General features: G+C 36.6%; 1 protein-coding gene across 3 annotated transcripts in view; it reads left to right on the forward strand.

Moving 5' to 3' along the window:
- HAPLN1 (hyaluronan and proteoglycan link protein 1) overlaps positions 1-11,212 on the forward strand; it is a 71,409-nt gene extending 60,197 nt beyond the window's left edge. For all 3 annotated transcript variants that reach the window (XM_086697351.1, XM_025924497.2, XM_086697345.1), the window contains exons 4-5: positions 7,091-7,393; positions 9,390-11,212. In XM_086697351.1, coding sequence (XP_086553477.1) covers positions 7,091-7,393; positions 9,390-9,679 — 593 coding nt within the window. In that variant the 3' untranslated portion in view covers positions 9,680-11,212. The remainder of the gene's footprint in view (positions 1-7,090; positions 7,394-9,389) is intronic.
- The last annotated feature ends 8,448 nt before the right edge of the window (positions 11,213-19,660 follow it).

The raw sequence follows: 19,660 nt of genomic DNA on the forward strand, positions 1-19,660 counted from the left end.
TTTCCACACGTGTGTTGGTTCATTAACACATCACTGAAGATGTGACCTTCTGAATCCCATAGAATCCCATCACACGTATGGAGATTTATTAGCTTTATGTGTCTAATAAATTGCACAGTATCATAAAGTACATTTTTGTGACCTTCTCTTGTGTGTTTTAGTTGTACTTCTTGGCTCCTGATTATATGTCAGCTTGTACTTTCAGTTTTTATTGATTTACATTAATATCCATAAACATTAGCATTATTCAAGATAAAAGAAGTGATTGGCTTAGAGAAGACTGTTAACCATCAAATATGAATTGACAGCCAATTTCTTTTATCAAAGGGGCATCAGACAGTGGATGGAGCCTTGAGCTAGTAGTCCCAAGACTCTTAGGTTAGTCCCAGCTCTGCCAGTATGAGTTTTATAACTGGGGAAAGTTATTATACTTACTGTCCCTGGCTTCCTTTTCTACGAATAATAGGTTGAACTGTTACTACCCATCGAGTTAGTTTCTCTTCTAAAATTCTATTTCTATACCATGTATTTCCTAAACCCAAGTAATTCACATACCATATTTACTGTCTCCCCACATTTATTGTAAAATGAAATTTTAAGTGAATAGAAACCCATATAACTCACCAGAAATAGGACACCATAAAAATAAATACAACTAATATAAGATACTTCTATCTTCCACCTGGATACCTGTGTGCTAATAGCTGTGAGCATGAAACCTGCTTTACCCTTGTCTGAAAAGGAGATTCATGTGTTAGAGGATGAGGCACTCTAAGGTCAAGCTGAGACTGTATTCAAGACATAATTAAAGGTGCTGAAAAGGAACTATAAGAAGAATAATTTTTTCCTGCCTAGGCCCTGCACCATCCCAAATCATCATGCTTTCCGCCCTATTGGAACACTTCCATACCATATAACCCATAAGCATACGAGCCAAGTAAATGTGTCCAAGAAACCAATTTAACTGATAAATATTTTTCCAAGGACTGTTTTGGTGCCAGGAGATATAAAGATTTCCAAGTCTTGGTTCTTTTAATTCAAAAGTCTTACAGGCCATTAAAGATCCCAATATACTTTACAAAGTAAGTATTTTAAAATAAGGCAGAAGTTATAATTTTGTAGGTCAACTACACTTCAGTTAACATAAATAAATGAAATCAGGTAGAATTTGGTAAAGTAAGTGGGTACAAACCAGTTGCTATAATCGTGCTCACTATGTATTTTGCCCACTTGCAGTAATCCCACTTGAGAGATGAGACTTAGGGAAAACTCCTTTTCTAAGGTAACATGGCCAGTGGTAAGAGCTAGAATTAGAATTTGATACCAAGACATTGGAAGAAGCCTATGCCTTTATCCACTATGATCCAGGGATTCACGGGAAGGAGAAATTCTTTGTTGGAGAGAACACCAGAGGCTTCAAAAAGACAGCAGTCTTTGGCAGCTCCCAGCTTGAGAGGATTCCTAAAGGTCCCAGAGTTATTTGGGGGATAACCGACAAACTATCTTTTGGTCATACTGCATTAATTGGTGTACTCATGGTAGCTGTTAAAATTCCCCTCACTGCAGGTAGTGTTTTTCCATCTTTCTTGTGTGCTGCAGAAAGGGTAGGAGCCATCAGTAACCAGCGGACCTGCCTTGAAAAAGCTAACATTTTAACATTTAGTCTCATATACATGAATCCATTTCCAAACAAGTGAAGAAAATACAAATCTTCAAAGAATAAGATCAGAGTTCTATCTTGTACCTTCTGCCTCCTCTCCTAAGCTGTGATGTTTTCACAGCACCTTACACAGCTTTCCATTTAGCTCTCATCACATTTTGTCTTGTAAATATTTGTAAACTTGCTTGTCTCCACTTGCTAACTACAATATACTTGAGGGCCATCAAGTGCCAAGAATAAAATTAGTGCTCAGTAAATAGTTTACAAGTGATTGAATGTTAGATAAAATGGGTTTAAACTTTTAAATACAGAAAACAAAATATGCCTGCCATGCAGGGGCCATGGAAAGTAGGAAGCAACACTTGATTTGGACCATGAAAGATGAAAGGGTCCTTCCAAAGGGTAGAGAGTGTGAAAAAGCAAGGGAGAGGGCATTGTGGGTATGAGAGAGAAACTCCTGAAAGGTAAACATGTGAACACCAGATGCCATAGACAGTCGGCATCCACCTGGACTGGTTTAGGGCTCTAAGCTCAGTAATAGGGTGGGATACAAATTTTTATAATAGCCAGTTTCAAATATTTGGAAAAGTAGAAAGACTGACCCCCCATATACTACTGTCCAGCTTCAGAAATTATGATAATGGCATCTCATTTTATCTTGCTTTATATAACCCTATTTCTACTGAATCTTTTTCAAGAAAAACTCAGAAAGCATATTATTTTATCTATACCTGCTGCAAGAAGAGATAAGGACACAGATTTTAAAATGCAATTGCACACAAAAAATTTAAGCTAACCCTTGGAGAATAAAATTTCAGGAGCTTGCTTGCTGCCTGAAAGTGACTTGATAGTTTCCACATAGTCTGGGATAGAGGAGCAAGGTGTGTTTTAAAGGCTCAAATAAACTGCATGTGCAAACGCAAGCTTGCAGTTATCACTTACTAGCTCCACCCCAGTTTTTGACTTTTTTTCATTATCATTTACATTCTTAATGTGACCATCTACCAATCAGGCAGCTTTCACTCAAGCTCCTTGTCAGTGTTCTCATGTGCATAAATAAGAGCACCAAAAACTAATATCATTTTAAATGTCATGACTATGCTGCCTTTTCAACTGTAATTGTAACAACGTCTTAAATTATATTGGCCCTTTATTAGAGACTAAATGCTATGTTCTCCAAAGAATTTTTCTAATTAGGAAAAAATTGTTCTTCTTCAAGATGTCCAAATTATATGCTTTGTATTTATGTTCCAAGATTTTATTCTGTCTTGGATTCAAATTGCATATCAAATCATGAGCTGTCTTCAGTAACAGGCACACCCCAAACCTGTATCCTAGAGAACCGAGTACAGTGCCTTGCTCTTAGTTGTGACTTATGAACTTTTTGAATCACACTGATAAAAAAAAATTATACATTTTTTTGAGAGACTGAACTACATATAAATTGGAGTTAGCCGTGCAAACAATTTCTTCATATAGAATCTTGGGTAGGGTAACGCCCTCTGATTACTCCCGATTACCCACCATGCCCAAACCAGCACCCAACAAGAGAATAGCCTCATGTCAATATAATGAAGAAATTCATGTCACCAGAAATTAATGAATAGCTGGGTCTGCAGAAATCATCTCAGCAATCAACACATATATAAATAAAGATACGAAAAAGAACATGATGTTTGTGCTTCCGACCTTCCACTGTATTGGTTTTCCACTGGTGACAACAGCTCCAAATATACAAAAATATAGTATGAGAACTTTTACAAATAGAAAAATAATTTCAGATATGTATGTGTACAGGATGTGTACAGAACTAATAGGCACTGAAGACAGTAAAATTATACTCCATGATTTCTGTCTTTTTATTATTAAATATATTTACTTTATAAAGTTACTGAAATTTACATTAGCTTTCATATGGGCCATGGTATGAACATCTTATGTGTCTAACAAATTGTTATTTACCAACAACTAGGGTGAATTGGACTGCAAAATTATAAATATTAAGGAATGTGTTTTCAAAACATATTTGAAGTTTTCAAAACTTCAACTAACTGAACTTCTCACGTCATTTGATATTATTCTTTTCCATACAATATATCATTCTTATTAATCTCCTTTGTCATGATACATACCAGCCCTTCATGGGAAAAGATATGGTTTTTGATAACATTTTGACATATAACTATAAAATAATCATACGTGGAAAATAATCACACACCCTTGGTGTCACCTGTCTAAGTGTAACTTTTCTTATTTTTGTAATGCTGGATGAAAGCAATAACCATTTGCTCCATAATTCAGCTGTAGGAATTACACATTTTTCCACAGAGCCAAGGTTTCTACAATTATAGTCTTAGATATTAAAATATTAACTCAATGGAAGCAAAACAAGTAAATAAATAAAATGCTAACAAACATGTAGTTTCAGAAATGCCCCTGCTTGTAAGAATCAAGATTATTGAAATGTGTGCACCCAATGTGCTCAATACAGTGAAACTTCTACCACTTTGGCTAAGACATAGAAAATGACCCTGATTTGCCTGGAATGTATTGTTTCCATAATCATCAAACATTAAAATTCAAGTAAATCTTTTGAGTTGGTATACAATAAGTTGACCAATTATTCCTACAATTAAAAAATAATAAAGTTGTCATATAGGGTTTCACTTTGATTTTAAGAAGGGGTTGCATGAAGTTATGTTAAATTTGAAAAGAACTTAAATAAAAATACAGTACACTAAATTTGGAACTGAATCAATCGTGTTTCAGTAACATTCAATCGTCAATCAAGAATAACCACTAAAGAAAATTTTTTCCTAATGTCCATGATAGTCCACCAAATATACCACAGTGACTTTAAACCAGAAAGGTTGTCTAGGTCTTTAAAATTATTACAAAATAAAATATCCTACATTCTCCACTATTTCCATCTTGAGACATCTGGGAAACAAAATCCAACCCAAATGGTTTCTTTCTCCAGATTGAAACACTTTGAGATTTTCCTTTCACTTGGGGTCTGGCTGCCAAGGAAATCTCTACTGGATAAATTAATTATTTCTCTTTTCATTGGCATTGCTGGAGTTCTGAGCAAAGAGGACGAAAGGCATGAGGGGACAGGCAGGGCTACAGCAGATCCTTCCAGCACTAACTGGGGTTCTTAGCTGGATGCCTGGAAATAGGTCTTCTTAGATAGAACCATCTCAGACTCCCCTCCACCCCCATCACTGCAGGGGGCAGTGGTAACTGACAGAGTCTTTTCCTCCTTCCTTTTGGCTCTGATTCAGCTTACAGATCCCTCAGCCAAGAACCTGAGAAGGCAGGATGAGATCAGGAAGCCTTCCTGGATCTCTGCCTCCAGTGAAGACTGCCAGCTGGACTGCCCTAGAGGGACAAACGTGTCCTGCAGAGGCCCTGGGTGGACAGGACTTGATTTAGGCTATTGAAATTTCTTCTTGTAGAGTCTTCCAGGACAACTTATAAAAGAAAACATTTCCTGTGTCCTGGTTACACTATTAGTCAATTGTAGATTCATCTTGAATAGGGTCTGCGGTCTCATAAAATAGCACTTGTGATATAACCTACCAATTACTGTGTCAGTGGGACAATTTTTCATATTCCACATGCTCAAGTATTAATCATTTCTAATTATAGTAAAAAATCCAAGGCAAGGCCTTGAATAACCACTCTAAATTAATAGTTATTTATTTATTTATTTATTTATTTATTTATTTATTTATAATGTTTATTTTTGAGAGAGAGAGAGAATGAGTGGGGAAGGGGCAGAGAGAGGGGGACAGAGGGCTCTGTGCTTACAGCAATGAGCTTGATGTGGGGCTTGAACTCATGAACCATGAGATCATGACCTGAGCCAAAGTCCAATGCTCGACTGACTGAGCCACCCAGGTGCACCCCCTTTTTTTAATGTTTATAAATTAACAGTCTTGTATGGGGAGACATTTTGATGCAGTGGTCTTTCTTAAAGTCCGGCAAATGATACAACTTTGCTTCCTTGTGATGTGATTCTTATCCTTTAAGGAAATTGTACAGAAAGTTATGAGAGGGTTCAATGACCGCTAGTGATGATGTGACCAAAAAGAATGCTTTTGGAAAGTAATTGCATCTTCCCAGGCAAAGTCAAGTGCCGAAGTCACACTGTTCACTTTCGTTAAGTGCTTTTGCATTCTCAAATATTTTACTTAATTCTTTGGCATTAACTCAAAAGATGTTTATTCTGTATCTACCTTGTATAGGACAAGTTTTGGGAAGGTTTTTCTGTTTTTCTATTTGCAATAAAGAATGTTTTTAAAAGCTAGTTTCAATTTTCAATATACGAATATGAAAGCTGAAAAATAGTAATAGAAATATTTTTAAATGAAACCTTTCATTTTAGCTGCACCATTCAAGGACAGAAAAAATAAAATAAGATTAAGGGCTACACTAAAAGTTGAAATGGATAAGAGTCAGAGGGAGCCTGGGTGGCTCAGCTGGTTGAGCGTCTGACTTCGGCTCAGGTTCTGATTTCGCCGTTCAAGAGTCCGAGCCCCGTGTTGGGCTCTGTGCTGACAACTCACAATCTGAAGCCTGCTTCAGATTTTGCCTCTCTCTCTATCTCTGCCCCTCCCGCGCGCGCACTCTCTCTCTCTCTCTCTCTCTCTCAAAAATAAATAAACATAGAAAAAAAAGGATAAAGTCAGGATACTCTCTATGGAAGTTGTGCTACACTGGAAAGAATTATCTTATTAATATGAAGTATGGGTGCTTAATTAGGTTTTTGCTAGACATGTAAACTCACTTTAGAGTTTCTCCAAATAAGAAACCTCCTAAATGAAAATTTCTTCTCTGTAAGTTTTCAGAAACATGTGTAAAAGCAAGTATATATCTACATTTGAATCATTTATTACCGTGTTTGTTCATACATTTAAAAGGCTATATTAAGCAAATTACTAATTATATAAGAAAGATTACTAAGAAAAACATGGAAAAAACAAAATACCTTCTCTCTGAGCACTGTTTCTATACCCTCTACCACTATTAGTATTCAATATTGACTTTTTCCCAGCTGAAAAGGACTCAGTAGAAATCCCTTTTAAGATTAGTGACTAGTAGCAGAAGGTAAATTCTCAAGGGGGGCTATGTGAAAAACATAACCTGTGCATGAATCATTCCAGCAAAGAGAATTTTAAGGCTTGGGTTGAGCTCTTAGCAAAAGGGTAAAATCACCGAAGTTATGAAACCGCATAGCTGACTATGACATGCTCAGAGCTGAGACACTGTTGATGAGGAAAAGGGACCATGAGAAACCATTTCAGGTTGATCAAAAACTGCAACTTCATCGGATGGAGATTCTATTAGGTTTTCACCAATCAAGGGGCATTTGCTCAGAGTTGTTCCTTTTTGTACCACTAATCCCTTGGCCTCTCCTTTGGACAGGTGTGGTGTTTCCTTACTTCCCACGACTGGGGCGCTACAATCTCAATTTTCACGAGGCACAGCAGGCTTGTCTGGACCAGGATGCTGTGATTGCCTCCTTTGACCAGCTGTACGACGCCTGGCGGGGCGGGCTGGATTGGTGCAACGCCGGCTGGCTCAGTGACGGGTCTGTGCAATATCCCATCACAAAGCCCAGGGAACCCTGTGGAGGCCAGAACACGGTGCCCGGTGTCAGGAACTACGGGTTTTGGGACAAAGATAAAAGCCGATACGATGTTTTCTGTTTCACATCTAACTTCAATGGTAAGCTATTAACTGTACTGCCTTCTTTCCTATCCCGGGGACCAATGCATACTATGACGCCACGCTCAACTTTTAATCTTACCAATTAGAAAAGAACATGGTTTTGATGCACTGTTCCCGTTTGAACATGTAAAGTTCTTTACTGTCATAGTTTTTTCAAATATTCACGCAGGGCAAGCAAAAATGCTTATTTCCACTATTCTTAGGTTTTATTGCATCAGATTATCATAAAATAGTTTAAACTGTAAGGGTTCTCTTTCTTATTGACAAAGATGCTGCTGCTCCTGTGCGCAAAAGAGATGCGTGCCCTGGGATACAGAGCTCTTAATGAAGCGAAGGTAGCTTCCAAGTCATACTCTCCTTCTCTAAATTACAAAGCCAGTTATGTTCAGGGTTGATCAGCAAAGCGCACCATCAGGAGAGAGCTCAGAGTAAAGAGAACTTGGCAAGAAAAATTAAGTAGCAGTAACACTGGAGGTGAAAGCAGAAGAGAGATCAGGTTGCCTCGGTGTTGCTGATTGCCTTCCGTGTAACCCCCAGCCCTGTCTTGCTCCATCCAGAGCCAGCTACGTAATTTGTGGGGCCCAGTGCAAAATGAAAATGTGGGCTCCTCATACAAAAATTAAGAATTTTAAGATGGTGACAGCAGTAGGTTAAAGCAAGCATGGGGCCCTGTGTAACTGTACAGGTCACACATCCATAAAGCCAACACTGGCCCCATCATTTTATATTTTTGCTCCCTGATGGCATGGTTTAGGAAAAATAGCAAGGGATCAGGGATCAACAAACTTTCTGTGAAGGGCCAGATAATAAATATTTTTGGTGTTGTGGGCCACAGGGTCTCTGTTGCAACCACTCAATGTGGTTTTGTACACTGTAACACAAAACAGCCATAGACAATTCTACACGGATGGGTGTGGCTGTGTTCTAACAAAACTCCAGAGGACTCTTGTGCTCCAGTTTGGGGACCTCTGGTGTGGATGACAGAACGAACCTTGTAGCTAATGTTGCGGTGGCCTCTACCTTCCCTCCAAATCGCATGGTCTTAGTCACGGAAGAATTGGCAAGCATTAATTTATTCTTCAATAATCTGTAGGTAATGGAGGGCAAGAAGACATCACATTGCAAAGGGTAATCAGATAAAAGAGTGTGACTTTATGCTACCTGAAACTAAAAGTCTAAGATAATCTTCATTGTTTCACCACAGTCAGTCGGTGTTACTTCACACTTTGTATGCATATTTAATACACATTGAAGGCATCTCAGTAATGAACTTTACTCAGTAAGTGGTGGAGACTAACTTGCTCTTTCTTGTGAAATCAAGATATGGTTAGGTGTCAGGGCTCCCACGGAGACAAGTTGAAAAACAAAAATTCATTCTCTTTGCTAGTAGGTGAACAGACTGGATTCGCATTCTGAGTCCGTATTATTTATGGCAAGTGACTTCCTGTATTTTTTGCATTTTCATACTGTAGTCTCTGAATAAGAATAATGTCTTATTGATACCTGTAATGAAAAGGACTTGAGGGCTTTTGAGTTTTTTTAAATGGACTTTTATGTCAGGAATGTGTTTTGATCTTTTCACATTCAAATTTTGCCTCTCCAGAAACTTGTGCTGGGGCTCAGTCTTGCTACAGCTAGAATTTAAATAGCTCTTGCTTTTAACATGGAATTCTCGCTCTAGTGCTACAGAAGGGCCCTTTGAGTCACTAATTAGCTCACAGAAACTGCAACTGTCATTTCCCTTTTCTGTTTTCAAGCTATAAAAGGGCATGTCTGAACACATATTAAGGGGAAAGGAATAAGTTAATTTAACAGCAAATGACTGAGGGGCATTACATTAAAGTGACAATCCTATGTTCCCAGAGCTTTATAGACATTGCTCTCTATCCCCCTTCCTCGAGAAACGCTTCCGTTTGGGCTCCTTCCGTCTCTGTATGGCGCAGTCGCAGACAGACAGGCCTTTGACGCGCTCTCTCTCTCTCCTCCTCCACAGGCCGTTTTTACTACCTGATCCACCCCACCAAGCTGACCTATGATGAAGCGGTGCAGGCTTGTCTCAACGATGGTGCTCAGATTGCCAAAGTGGGCCAGATCTTCGCTGCCTGGAAACTTCTGGGATACGACCGCTGTGATGCGGGCTGGTTGGCGGATGGCAGTGTCCGCTACCCCATCTCTAGGCCAAGAAGGCGCTGCAGTCCTACTGAGGCTGCCGTGCGCTTTGTGGGTTTCCCAGACAAAAAGCATAAGCTGTATGGCGTCTACTGCTTCAGAGCATACAACTGAGGGTGCCCCTAGAGCACGTCAGTGTCAAGGTCATTGAGAACATGTGAAAGGTGTTTTTTTTTTCAATACGAACTCATGCAAGTTTTACCAAAACTGTGATAACCCTTTTTTACTTACTGTAAAGAGTCATTTTCATAAAAACCAATTCATCAATTTGTTTTTTTTGTAAAGCTATCACTCAGTATATATTATAAATTAATATAATTTTAAGGGAAGCGCTACACAAGGAGGCTTTAGAGCCAATCTGTTTCGGCTACATCATCCCAGCGAAGTATCCTTTCATGAATGGGGCACGCGATAGCTTGAGAATTGCTAGGATTAAATTAAGGGAAGCACGGCTACTCAGAGCAGCAGCTCCCACAAGCACAAATTTTACACATTTGTACAATTTTGAAATGTACTACAATCAGCAAAGTAGAGCAACAGATTTGAAATACAGGCTTCTTTACATAAACTGAGATTCCGAGAGATTGCACAAAACTCAGTTACACATGGGACAATCTACACTTTTCTAAAAGGTATTATTTCAAGTCTGCAATAGACACAATGTTTTACTCTTAAAAATCCTGCCTTTTGACCAAGAAATAAAAATTTAAAAAAATTCATATGGACTCCAATGCATATTAACAAGCACAGTTAAAACTCCTTAATAACCCCATTTATATGAAGTACGAAACGTAAATAAGCAGATAATATTTAACCAGTGAAAGATTCCTATCTTCTTTTAATTAAAATTACACATGCCTGAGAAGAATTGTTCTATCTTTTGAGTAGCTTTACTGAATTATATTTAAATTCTAAGGGCCGTTTGCTAAGCAGCATTAGCATCTACTCAGGGCAGTTATATAGATAAACTGCTGGACAGAAAAATTGTAAAATTTAGCAGCTTGATTTTATGTTAGCCTATGAAATAGTATTGTCCTATAAAAATAACTTTAAACTATTTAATATTTCCTTATTTACCTTACATGAATAAAATTTAAATCACCAAAATAATGTATAACTATACACTTGCCTAAACAAATACGGACCCGACATTCAAAATTCTTACTATTCTTATTTGTATGTTTACTAGAAAGCCCAACTGGTGCCTGTGTGGGAGGAAAAAAGTGAACAAGTGGTTCTAAACCTTCCTCCATATAGAAAATGTGGTCAACGATATCACTTTCCTTGCTGGTCGTCATTAGGCTCAAATGAAATGTGGAAGCTCTCAGCAAAGAAAGAGTTTACACTAAAATCTTCAAGGCTGTAAATGAAAGGGTAAGACCAGCTTCAGAAAAACAACTTTAGACATTAGCAGCTCCAATATTAAATAAAGCTCTGTTTTCCTATATTTTTATGACTGTTGAGACCCCGCAGGGACCAATATTTGTATTCAAATTACATTTCATGGTTTCCCATTGTTTCACAATGAGTTCTAATAAATGGGATTTAGTATAATAATCCAAGTATGACATAGCTGGTATGCTTTCATGAATGTTTTTATGTAGATTTTCCTCCCATGAACATGAGTAAATAAATCTGTTTCCTGAATTGATTGTGGTTGCATTTAAAGCTCTGTAATAATTCTAATAAATTCACTCTATATAAATGTAGAGTTACATATGTGGAAGGTATAGAACAATCGGAAGTCCATGAAACCATAATTATATCCATACATTATTTAGACAAAATATTGTAAATAAAAGTAGGCCATTTCTTTTGTCGAAGTAGATCTGGGAAATTCCCGATGCTTTAATATTTAAAGAGGACAATGTATGCATGCACTTTTTACATTAGGTTGGATATGCAAATTGTACAAAAATATAAATCCAAAGAGATTGTGAAGTTCAGCTCAAACACACTGCTGATATAACTAGAACTCAAACTTCAAAATTAAAAATACCTGAATGGTCTAGGAAAAGATGAATATATTATTTAAAGAGGGGTATCTCCAAAATAACAACTTTAACACCTCCAATACGGGGGTTAGCTTATTGGAGGAAGCCCATACTTGAATGATTATGACCCACATTACAAGAATTTTATTGGAAATCCAAGTGGGAACAAATTTCTGTTGAGGCAGATATATTATTTTCAGTTATTGCTGCAGAACTCTACCTTTATAATATTAAGCATAGTAGTGTTTCTTAACTTTTGAATACTTACTAGTATTGGAATTGGTGCTGATCAAAATCTCTGGAGTGACTGTTAGCTAAATAAAATCTATACTGATTGCACACCATTTTTCCATGCTTATAAAAAAAGAAAAAAAAAAGAAAGAAAAAAAACCTTAACAGAATGAATACTGCTGGGCAGAATTTTTATCTTCTGACTTCCCTCAAAGGATCAGAATCCTCTTATCCCTTTGGACTTCTACCTGAGTAAGGGTTTTTTTAATGTTCTTATTTTGCTGTTTTCCACCAATGTCTATTTTCCTACTTCATTCTCCAAGATATCTCATTAAGAATTTCTAAAAAAGAAAAGTTATTCAAATACAATTCCTAACAGAAAGTCAGTATAGCACTGACAAATTCAGAAATTACTCCTCAGACTAGGGTTCCAAGAGTATCAGAGGGATGAGATGGGAGTCTGGGTTAGGAAATCCTGTTTTGATCATTTTGTCCATAATTAACACTTGTGGCCCATATAAAGAACAAAGTTGATTTGAAAATTCCACTGAGATACCTACATTTGAAAACACAAACAAAAAGAAATGATTCATATGAAAAGAAGGAATGGAAATGAAAATAAGTCACATTAACACTGGAAACCATCTTTAAATGACTGCTGCCATATTTTATCACAGTAATTTTTAGTCAAATATGGTATTTGTAAATTTAAACTTTCTGTCATAGAAAGGGGGCCGGTACCTGTTAAAGCTTTATTGTATGCAGTAATATAGTTGCTTATTATTTTGACAATTAGAAGTAGACTCAAAAGAGATTCTGATTTGGTTGCTGGCAGCCATACTGGGTTTCTTGATTTCAGTGCTCCAAAGAATATGGTGGTCTCATGGAGTAGCTGACCACTAAGGAGGGGAGGATTAAAAGGGAATGACCTGTCAGTTTTCAGCATAGAATGCATCAAGAACAATCAATGGATAACTGACATATTTTTGTTGATAAGTGAACTGTATCATAGCTCACTACTGCCAGAGCAGCAACGATGTACAACAAAAGAAATGCAAAATTCAAAAGTCATTAAACCACCTGATTAAAAGAACAATCAGTACTTAAAGGCATTTAATACCTACTGAGTACAAATCTGAGGAGAAAAACCAATCTGTATTACCAAAAAAAAAAAAAAAAAATGTTTTCATTTTCTGTAAGATACAATGAACTGGTAAACAAACATTAAAAGTCAATTTTGTGTTACTGCAGTATCTTTTGATTCTTCTGAGTTGTAGAATCTTAGCTATTATTCTTCAGTGAAACTCTGTAAGTTACATCATTTCAAGAAAAGACATTTAACCCATTCTTGTTTTCATACATTTCAGTTCAAATTGTAAACACATAACATTTTCCATTTCCTATTATTTTTGCAAAGCTAAGGGGGGGAAGGTACATATCTATAATAATGATAAATCAGCAATAGTATGTCCCCAAATCTATTGGCTTTTTAAAAAATATTTTTATATAACTCAAATATTTTATTTTCTTCACCAGGTTAGCAATCGCAGAAATCTGTGGTATTGATTAAAATAATGTACTTGAGACACTTTATGACTTCAATTATTAGTACTGAATTAAAAGAAACACCTTTATTTTCATAGTAAAGTTTCTATACTCTAGCAACAAGGAATGTACTTTTCGATGTTTCCATCCCTTCCCTGAACTTTCAACATGGAAAATAGTTTCTGGAGAGTGCTAGTATATAGAAATAGATTCTTGGATACAGAGGCTGTTGCTGGTACAATGAATGACTTGAATTCAAACACACCCAAAATAGTTTGAGGCATTGACATTCAAATAGAAAAGAGCCCTTTAAAATTTTACCCCTATTTATGTGGAATACAATGAACAACCTTGGAAAAGAAAGTTCAAGGGTAAATATCAAATTACATAATCTTTAAGTGTTTAACTTCTGGCAGAGATGAAGGATATCATCTTCAACTTTGCCAACAAATTTCATGTATGACTACTGCCCGGTCAAACACAAAGCCTGGTTGGTACTAGCATCGAAGGGTCCCATGGAATTCCATAGTACTTACATTAAAAACAAGTTAAACTGTTCACATGTGATGTCCTTAGTCCCCTACCAAGTGTTAACACCTCATACTGAGACTATTCTGAAGTAAAAGGGACCCTGTCTACTATGGTCAGATATGTAAGGAGACTAAAAATAGTAAAAGATTACGGGGTAGTATGAGGGAGCTACGGATGCACTAAGAAGAAACTGATACCAAAAGTGTAAGAAAAGGATATTTCCCTTCCTGTCTCAATTTCTTGGGCTTTCTATTTAGAATTGCTTAGCGACACAGCTTAAGATGGCTCCGGAGTCTTTGCTTCTCTATAAGGTGATATATTTAGGAAACTGACATCAGGCTATGCACACCAATCTTAGGGAGGAAATTCACTGCACACAGTTTTTTTCACTAAAGAAGCTAACAAAGCTTATTTATTTTCTCTATATTTCTTTCAGGCCAATAAATTTTGTCACCTCCATAGCCACTCATCATCTTAAACAACTTGGGTCAGCCCAGAAGGTGATTCCATGTCTTTCTTGAAATCAACCAATTTTCCTTCTCCGTTTATCTCTGTCCACTGGGGCTGTTCAGTATCACATGCTTCAGCTATTAAAAGATGGCTCTTTATTTAGTTGTTATCTGACTACAGGCTGAGCTCTATTTATCTAGGGGAGTATTCCCAAGGTGTAGGAAAAAGCTCAGATTCTTCATTTACCTAACAATGAAAAGCTAGTGGCTATAACAACAAATGCAAGATTCTTGGATGACAAGGAATTCTAGGAATATTTTCTTCTCATATTTTTCTTTCTAAGGAAAGGGCCCCATTGCCAGTTCTTCATCCTGCTTGAAATATCTGGGTTTTTAAAATTTGTTTGTTTTAAAATTTTTCTCCTTTTGATTTTGGTCAATGAAAATTCTACCTACCAAAACCTATATATATATAGACAGAGAGAGAGAGAGAGCACAAGCGAGAGAGCAAGAGCGCAGAAAAAGATAAAAATCAAGTGAGTTTGAGGTTTTAGAGTCTTTGAATGGCTCTTCTTTGAAGATGCTGAGAATCTTGCATGTGAGTCTAAAATGGAGCTTGCAGAATGAGTCTTTTACTATTTTGATAAATAAGCACATTTGTGTATAATGATTGCTGTGAGCCCAGAGAAAAGATGAATTAAGTCCTTACTCCATTGGAAGGTACTTATTCCTGTGAGGAAAGTCAAATTTCAAGTGGCTGAGAAGCAAATTCTGTTGTTTTAATAGGAATAATGTTTTTAAATCCAACCTTTAAGTTCAATGTACATGAAAACTTAGTAATCTGTTAAAGCAGTTGTATTCACATATTGCAATTACCTAGGGAACTTAAGAAAAACACTAAGATCTGCATCTCTCCCCAACAGATTATGGTGAAGGGTGTGGTCTGGACTTTGGGAATTTTTATTTTTAAGTTTTTTAATGTTTTATTTTTATTTATTTTTTAAAGACAGAGAGAAAGAGTGTGAGTTGGGGAGGGGCAAAGAGAGAGGGAGACATAGAATCCCAAGTAGGCTCCTTACTGTCAGAGTAGAGCCAGATGTGGGGCTCAAACTCAAGAACCATGAGATCATGACCTGGGCAGAAATCAGATAATCTACTGAGCCACCTAGGTGTCCCTGAATTTTGGGAATTTTTAAACCACTCCCCCCTCCCCCAAACCACAGTCAATTCTAATATGCAACCATGGTTGAGAACTACCAGTCTTAACCGATTAGGAAACTAAGCCATTCAAGTGATACATGGTTCAATTGATATTTATAACTCACAATTAAAAATTTTTAAACTAGTATAATTCAGTTGAATTTATTGAACTTAGAATATTCTTCAAATATAAATATTTTATTCATTAAATTTGCTCTTTGTCTTCCAGTGTTAATTCCAATTACATCAGCAAATGTGTATCTAGTAAGCTATTTATCTGTCTGCCTGCTTGCCCTATTATTGTCACTCCTTCTATAAAAACTAATTGAAGCCATTTATATGTCATCCTGAAATCAAACTCTATCCTATTTAAAGTACTGGGCTATAACAATAACTGTGTAGAATATTTTGGGGACAAGAATTCAAACTCTACCCTGAAGTTGACAGCCTCTGAGATTTCAGTTGTATCTCAGGAAGAAAAAAAAAAAAAAAAGATCTAAGCCCACTGTGAGCTTTACTTTACAAACATGGACACTTAGACAAAAAAAGAAAGAAACAAAACAAAACAAAAGGAAAGAAGAAAGACAACACAGTGCCAGTAAGAGAAAGAAGAGAATTGAGGGTACAGGCATGGAGGGGGCAGAGAATAAGTAAGATATAGGAAAGTGAGGAGAGAAGATAAAGAATTCTACCTCTGCCCTAAGTAAGGACATAAGGTTCAATTACTTGATAATTCAGTTATTTGATAAAGTACAGAGACAACTGTTTACTTTTTTAAACTCTAAGGGTGCACATGGCATGCATTCCTTATCACATTACCACGAATTCACTTATCAAATGAAACATATTGGGCTACTTATAATTTGAAGACAGAGTTCAATACAGTGGTTAAAAGCACAGACACTAGAACCAGGGTCCCTCAGTTCACATCTAGCTCTGCCACTACTGTTTCTCGGAAAGTCATCTTGGCGTTGATTTCCCCCATCTAAAAGTACAGATATTAATGTTAATATTAATGATCTCATAAATGCCTGCCTCATAGGGTTACAGAATTTGATTGAGGGAATATATTTTGGTAATGGCTAACAAAATATACCACACTATATTGAAAGTATTTTACATATACAATCTGTTTAATTAACTTAACCCTATAATGATACATGTATTATTACCTACATTTTTACAAAGAGAAAATGGAGGTCCAGAGAGGTTAAATGACTTGCACAAAGTCACAGAGTTTCTTAGAACTAGCAAAAAAAGATGTAAATCAAGCAGATGGTCCAAAGAGTCACCCTCTTAACCACTGTATCATACGTAACCTCATGGAAAATGATGGAACAGCTCCTGGCACTTTGTAAGCACTCTGTAAGTATTACGTATTATATTAGAATTTATACACAGACTCACAAATCAAATAGAAAAACAGGTCTCAGTTTCCTCATCTCAGAAAAAAGGTCACAATACTAGCATTACAACTTCTTTTTTCTCATAATTAAATGAGATTATCTAAAGGCATAAAGTTATTTATCACCCATCATTACATACTACCATGAAATATCTTTATTGTTCATTTTGTGACTATGGAAATTTTTAATATATAATTATTTAAATTTTTATTTGCATAACTCTTGGACAATATGCTACATTATAAGCTTCCAAAAGCAAGGACAATATAATGCTGTTTTAATAATAGTTCACCTCAAAGGCTAGTATTAGGTGTAAATTGATAATTAATGTCTTTATCATAAACTAATATGTACTGATAGTAAAAATTCCAGAAAATACAGATAAGCATCCAAACAATGAAGATCACTCATCCAAATATCCAGAGGGAGAAAACAAAATCACTGTTAAATTTTGCCTTATAGTATCGTATTTGCCATTGTATATGTCAATAGGTCATAATTTTTAATAAAATTAAATTATAGATTTTATTTAAACACTTAATTGATTAATCAATTCTACAAAGTATAAAACATATAAACTATGTCATTAATAAATCTATTAAGTGATTTCCTAATTTGCCTATGGCTCGGGTACAGCTACTTGAATCTGCTACAACATACTCCAAGGCAAATGTAAGACACGAACAATGCATAGCTTGAAATTCCGTTAGCCACCCTTCAGCCTCCTTAATTCCATGTCTTCTGCAGAGCACAGAGGCCAACCATCTGACCCTGGCAGAGGGGATAAAGGCCTGCCCCTTCATCCCTAGCTTTAGACAAAAGAAAGGAAAGATTAATGGCTAAAGACATGAAGACTTCCTATCAGAATACTTCCTATATGAAAAAGAAAGAATAAACTTCTATTTTATATCCTCTCCACTGGGAAGAATAACTAAATTTCCAAGAAAAGAATGATAACCAATTACTTGGATGGATTAAAAATAATAAACGTTAATTAGAAAGGTACACTAACCATATGACAACAGTTAGTTGCCACCAAAAAGATACAGGAAACCACCAAAGTATGACATTCATTTAGAGGTGACTCCGTATTAAAGGCTCAGTGGAGGAAATCCCAGGCATCGGTGTTTGGAGGGTTTGGCGGAACAACACTGTTCAGGATGGACTTTGGAAACAGAAACATTGAGCCAGCATATAGCTTCACAGCATCCAGAGACTGCTGCCTATGTTTTAAGAGTCCATGGAGGAAAGCTATCAGGTACAATTGTTCTGCAGAAATACCCTCATCTCACAAGGTAAAGCTTTACTGCACAAGTCAGTTTTGATGTGTAATGTAAATAAACTCCCTCCAATCTATTTGAAATAATACAGAGATAAATAAAACAATGAAAATATAATTAAAGCTTACCTCTATCTATCTCTTCACATATAGAAACCTTCAAAAAACTCCAAAATTTACAAGCATACAGTATTGATCTGAGGCTATGAGAGTTCTTCACTTCTATGCAAGTAACAAAAATGTCGATTTAATAAAGTCTGTTGTCTTTATGATCTCAACTAGCTGCAATCAGTCAGTTCACATGTCTAGTAAAACTACTTCTAAAGTTTCCACAGCAAAGATATATTATTCAAAAATGATTTAACAAAGTGACATGCCACAATTTTAGTGCATTGTCATTGGAGCCTAACAATTTCCCAAAAACCTGGAAAAACATTCAACATTTAATTCTACAAACTCCCCCCCCTCCAACCGCATCATCCTCTATGCCAGTTTTGCCACTGTAAAGCCACAAGGACCTGAACTACCTCCAGCATTTCTCAAGAAGGGCCATGGGCATTTTAGATAAAGTAATTCTTTACTGTATGGGATTATCTCACCTCTCAGGACACTTAACACCCCCCACTCTTTGAGGCACTCATTGCCAGAGATTACCCCCTTCCAATCATTGCAACAACTCAAAGCACACCACACATTTCCCTACATCCCCAAGGTAGGCAGTAGTTCCTTTCTAAAGAAATGCCTGCCTTTTTTATTGTAAGGTGGATGATCTGAGTAGAAGGGGGATTAAAGGAACTATAATGTTCCCCAGTGGAGCTGTTCCATCTGCTAAATGACCACAACGAATCTCCTGCCTTAATGTCCACCAGAGCTGGATGGGAATGCTCCTCCCTCAACCAGCCACCTCTCTGTGGCTCCGTCAAGGTTGACTGTCTCCAGGAAGCCCGTGGATATTTTACCCAACCCTCATCTTTTATCTGGGCAGTCCTTTTAGGAGTGCCTTCCATTATGAAAGAAATGAACTCATCTCAGCATTTATCCCATCGGTTAAGATTATTTGTTAATTAAATGAGTTAATGTGTAAGCGCCTCTAAAAATGCCTGGCACTACCAAATGTTCAATTAATGCTATTTTCATCGTCAATATCATCACCACCATCATCATCATTTGTGATTTCCTTTGCAGGCACAGTTCATCAAGTAGCAATTTTTTCCCAAGGTCCAAGCCTTAAAGCTTAAAATGATTACCCTTCAGTCTACTATATGCCAAGCTGTGTACAAAGCAAGTTATTCCTTCTCCAATCTGGCAATGATCACCTTAAGACCTAAAACAGTTTTTGCCCAAAGGTCAAAATGTGAAACTTGCAAGTCGTACTTATATTTCTAATAGACCCAATGAATCTGGCTTTGGCAATATATTTTTCAAAAAAAGATCACGAAAATTCTTAATAAATATGTGTT

Source organism: Puma concolor, chromosome A1 (assembly GCF_028749965.1).
Source record: "Puma concolor isolate L17-30 chromosome A1, mPumCon1.1.hap2, whole genome shotgun sequence".
Taxonomy (NCBI): domain Eukaryota; kingdom Metazoa; phylum Chordata; class Mammalia; order Carnivora; family Felidae; genus Puma; species Puma concolor.